The sequence below is a fragment of the Aegilops tauschii genome, chromosome 5 (assembly GCF_002575655.3).
Source record: "Aegilops tauschii subsp. strangulata cultivar AL8/78 chromosome 5, Aet v6.0, whole genome shotgun sequence".
NCBI lineage: Eukaryota > Viridiplantae > Streptophyta > Magnoliopsida > Poales > Poaceae > Aegilops > Aegilops tauschii.
In genome coordinates this window covers 91,830,443-91,835,845 of record NC_053039.3, presented here as the reverse complement: position 1 = coordinate 91,835,845, position 5,403 = coordinate 91,830,443, and the positions used below count along the sequence as shown (strand labels likewise).

Genomic DNA, 5,403 nt, shown 5'->3' with positions numbered 1-5,403 from the left:
GGGATACATCGTCGTCTCCGCGTGCCTCGGTTATCTCTTACTCGAACCCTTTACTTATGCACTTTACTTTGTGATAGCCATATTGTTTCTTGTCATATATCTTGCTATCACTTAGTTGTTTATCTTGCCTAGCATAAGTTGTTGGTGCACATAGGTGAGCCTAGTTGTTGTAGGTTTTGTGCTTGTCAATTTAACCGCTAGGTTTATTCCGCATTTGTTCAAGCCTAAACCGTAATTATTTTAAAGCGCCTATTCACCCCCCCTCTAGGCGACATCCACGATCTTTCACCTTCTCCTGAAAAGTTCGATGTTGTTGCTTAGGAAAAAGGAAAATGCTCACAGATCAAATCCTTTGGTACAATGATTAGTTTTTAGGGATGCAAATTTTAAACTTTAGTCATGCTTTATTGGTCGTTTTTCTCCAATAATTATCTTCCATGTAGTATAAACATCTGGAGGTATACTTAGTTTTTAATTTATTTTGTACTATAAGATAATAACAATGCATACTGTGGAGACTGAATTAGCTTAGGACATCAAAGGTAACTTGAAGAGTGTTCTTTCATATGTGTTGATAACAGTGTGCCTCCAATTAGTTTCTAGACATCCTTTCCAAGTCTCATACCTTTCATATTCCTCTGTTTTCTCCTTCTAGTCCAATTATTTCTCGTGTTAAACATGGTTATGAGCTTATTGGATCTTAAAAAACTACATTACATGTGTAGTAATTTTAGTAGCTAGAGATGCATACTCTGCTATGTTAGATTTAGGAGAAAGAGTTGTTTTATTCATTCATCTGGATTTTTTTGTCTATAATGCTGATCTATTTTTTCATCTTTTGATCTTCTTTACTTCAGTTGTGTCTTGTTACATTAACTCAGGATGATGGAATGTTTCGTGCTAACATGATTCATGGTTGCAGGCTGCCGCGACAGAAAACTGAGAGCCCCCTAGGAACAAAATAAAAAAGGTCCCAACCTCATGTCGATGCTTATCTTAAAAACTTGGCATAAATTTTATTATACTTGCTAAAACATCGTAGGAATGAAGCTAAAGGCAACTTCCCTGATATTGTGAAAGAATTTTTAAGCGCATCATCTAGATATTGATAGTTTTGTAATAGATGTTAATGTCGAACATCGCTCAGTTTGTTACATGCACATGTCGTTAATCTTTCTTTTTGTTATCAATTTACATTGCAAATTGGACTTCAATTATTCAATAATTATGTTAGTGTTATATTGTTTGTATGTGTGAAATTTAACATGTAACTCTTGCAAACTATTTTAAGAGCCCGTAGCAACGCACGGGCACTCTACTAGTTTTAGTAAAACTGTACTTTTTCATGAAATTTAGTCAAAACTGATTAATACGGGAATCTATTTTGAAAACAGTTTGTGATTTAGACGTAAGCGCGCAGGGGCTGAAGTTCAAGAGATAAAACCGGGGGCGCAAGCGCGCAGCACACTGCCTTTCCCTCTATCTGGGCTTTAAGCAGTCAGCCCACGAAGGCGCAAACAAACTCGAGCTGCACCGGACAGACCGAACGAGACGAACCCTAGACCGGTCTGCCGCCGCCCACTCGTGCAGGACCTGGAGCTGCGCCGCCGCCGCTCGTCCAGGTCCAGGAGGGTCGCCGGCTCGCCGTCTGCCAGCCCAGCGACCCCGCCCGTCCGGCGACACAGAGTCCTCGCCTGCCCGCTGGTCCGGTGACCCCGTCCGCCCGCCCGCTAGCCCGCTAGTCCTGGAGGGCAGCCGCCGCTCGTCTAGGAGAGCCACCGTCGCCGACTCACCGCAGACGCCGTCTGCCTACCCGCGTACGCCAGTCCGCGATGAGGGTGAAGAGGCGATCGCGGCACCGCAAGGTGGTCAAGTTCTACTCCACCTGCTTCGGCTTCCGCGAGCCCTACAAGGTGCTCATCGATGGCACGTTCGTGCACCACCTCCTCGTCCACCAACTCCTCCCGGCCGACGACGCCCTCCGCGAGCTCCTCTCTGCGTCCAGGGCGCCCCCGCTCTTGACCTCCAAGTGCGTCGTCGCCGAGCTCAGGCGCCTCGGCAAGTCCCACTCTGAGGCGTTCGACGCTGCCCAACTCGTCGCCACCGCCAGGTCCCTCTCCCTCCTTCTCTTCCATTCTCTTATCCATTTTTCTTTATTTCACAGCCTTACCACTCTTAATATATATCTTCCATTCTATCCGTGGCCATATATGCACTAGTCGTGGATGCAATTTTAAATGTGGATCACTGTGTTCTGTCATATTAGTTACTCCCTCTGTTCCTGAAACAGAGGTTAGTACCTCGTAGATTCAATTTGACAATTTGGGTTTGTGCTATCTGAATACCTAGCTGGAACTAGTTGGGTCTCAGTCGTTGCCACGGATAATTATATATAGAAAACAACATATATAAAAACAATTCCTTTATCTCTCGCCTACTACTCTACTGTAAGTTAGAGAAAACACAAATATGATTCTTCGTAACTCACACATATGGCAATGAGGAACGCTATGAATGATGCACAAGCATGGCCTCACCATGTTGTTCTTTTCTTCTCTTAATATCCAAACCAATTACATCCATGTCTCAAACAACCAACTCTTACACTGGGCACACTCATGCAAATACATAACACACTCACTAATAGACTAAATAAGTACTCCCTCCGTTCCACAATGTAGTGCATATAGATTTTCTGTAAAGTCAAACTTTGACCAAGTTTATAGATAAAATTATTTATACTACGATACGAAATATATATAACATGCAAACATGTCTTATGGAGTATCTTATAATTTGTACTTCCTCCGTTCCTTTATATAAGGTGTATTTGTTTTTTCAAAAGTCAAACGAGTGCAAGTTTGACCAAGTTTTTAGGAAAATATATCAATATCCACAATATGAAATCTATATCATTTGATCGATCATGAAAGTTAGTTTAATATTTTATCTATTAGGTATTGCAGATGTTTCTATTTTGTTCTATAATCTTGGTCAAACTTTCAAATGGTTGACTTGCACGGAAACCAATACACCTTATATTCTGAGACGGAGGGAGTATTTGGTAATCTAGATGTAGATGTTTTTCTCTACAAACTTGGTCAAAGTTTGTAAATTTTGACTTCTCAAATAATCTATACGCGCTACATTGTGGAACGGAGGGCGTAACTCTTATGAAGAAAAGAAAAATAGATGGACAATGGTGTTGCATGCAAGTTGAGAATAAGTAGGCTGTGAAACCAATTAACCAATGGAACTTCATTTCCAGCTTTGAATCATGTAATTTGGCACTGGTTTGTTTGCTTCCATGCCCAACTGCAAATCATGTTCTGAAATTGGATCACATTGGTTTTGTTTTATCAGTTTGATTTGTATGAAATACTGCTACTACATTCAGTCAGGATAGTTTTACCCTTTTATGACATGACGAGCTCGAGGCGGGGGCGCTGATAGTTTGTTCTCTGGACTTTTATTTGTGTGTTCAGCTGTGAGCATGACAAAGTGGTCAGTGCGGTTGACTGTATTCTGTCACTTGTTGGTGATAAGAATCCGGAGCACTACTTTGTTGCCACTCAGGATTCTGATCTCCGGGCAAAGCTACGGGAGGTATGAAGATTCTTTCTCTAGCATTCTGCTTTTATCATTTTATCACTTGGATTTTATTTGTGAAAGAATCTGCTCAGGGACACAATACAAGGCACAAATGTAATAGCATCGACTTAAAAGGACATAGCACTGATAGCAGAATTTATATGCCATCTTAAAAACTGCTTTTGCACAATGAGCTCATGTATCTTCTGCTTGGATGTAGCATTCTACTTTTACCTTATTTTAGTCACCTGAATGTTACTTGTGAAGGAATTTGCTCAGGGACATGATACAACTGACAAGTATCATATCATCTACTCCTACTTTACAGAAATGATATAGCTGAATTTATTAAGCCATTTTAGAAGCTACTTCTGCATTCAGTTTGCTCATGTATGTTTTTCTTGGGTGTAGGTTCCTTGTGTTCCTGTGATATATGGTCTGAAGAACTCCCTGTTTATTGAGCAACCCTCAGTGCAGCAACGTCAGTTTGCTCAGTTGGATGAGGAGAAGCGTATACATATGGAAAAATCAGAATTTAAGAAGCTATTAAAGGCGTCATCCGAAGGAAAGACATCCGTCAATGGAAACGCTCCCGGAGTGGCAGAGAAAAGCAAGTTTAAAAGGAACAGAGCAAAGGTTAACATTTACAGCTTCTGTTTTTCTGGATACCCCATTGTTCTGATCTAGTGGGCGTAATCAACATTTTGAGATCATGATGGCATCTCTGCTTCTTTAACAAATGTTAATGTGTGTTGTGCTGCAGGGTCCAAACCCACTCTCCTGCAAGAAAAAGAAACCAAAGCCCCAACCATCAGCTGCTCAAAATCAGGTAATTAATCATCACTACACAGCATTATCACTTGACATCCGTAAGGTATATGTAATACTCGGAACACACTCACTATAAGTATCTGTGCAATTAATGTTGTAAAAGCAATGCTGTAGTTGACTCTTAGACAGTGAGAGTCATTGCATATTCGCTTTTGCTGATGCTTACACGGACATTTCATGGCAACAAGCACTGATGAGAACTTGCTTCTTCAGGGCCCAAAGACCGATGGCGAGGCAAAGCGAAAGAGGGTTAGGAAGCGGAAGAGAAGCGCCAAAGACAGTAGTCAAGCAGAGACAGCAAGCTGATGGACCTATGAAGAAGTTGCAAACAACGGTTGGAAGGTGTTTGATGGACCTACATAATCGTTAAGGAGCTTCATAAATCATGCATGACCGGTTAGAGGATTGTGGCTTGAATTTTTTGACAATGTAACACTAATAGTTTGTTTGACCCTGTTTGGACCTGTATATCCTGTCCCATTTAGGCATTGTTTGGTAGACAAGGTTTTGAGGGGCTTTGAGAGGATATTCCCTGTTGGGCTAAAAAGCCCCCAAAATCCATATTGTGGTGTTTGGTACGGAGGGCTTGAACGGGCCAGCCCCTGGAGTCCCCTCGGTTTCCCCTCTGTTCCACGGGGTTTCTGAGCATGGAGGTAGCCGGGAGCTCCTGTTCGGCGCCTTAAGCGCCTGAACAGGTAGCTGGCGCCCGCTGGAATGCCTTGTTGGGCAGGCCCGCGATGGAAAAACGTACCGAAGAAAAATCGCCAGGAAAAATGCAAAAGGAATAGCTGACCACAACGGCCATAGTACACTTGCGATTTTGAAGAGCGATAAATGTACATAAACCGCACTATTTGTTTATCATTTAGTCTTTTATTTATTTTTATAAAAAACGTGAATTTAAAAACATTCACCAATTTTGAGACAAAAGTTCACAAACTTAAAAAAAGTTCATCGATTTTGAGAAATAGTTCATCATTT

At 41.7% G+C, this 5,403-nt stretch overlaps 1 protein-coding gene across 1 annotated transcript; it reads left to right on the top strand.

The window, feature by feature from the left end:
- Positions 1–1,469: 1,469 nt before the first annotated feature.
- On the top strand, positions 1,470–4,948 carry LOC109785208 (uncharacterized). The gene is made up of 5 exons (XM_020343820.4): positions 1,470–2,110; positions 3,486–3,606; positions 4,003–4,227; positions 4,355–4,420; positions 4,636–4,948. Exons 1-5 carry the CDS (start codon positions 1,833–1,835, stop codon positions 4,726–4,728), a joined length of 783 nt encoding a protein of 260 aa, XP_020199409.1. The 5' UTR covers positions 1,470–1,832; the 3' UTR covers positions 4,729–4,948.
- Positions 4,949–5,403: the final 455 nt, after the last annotated feature.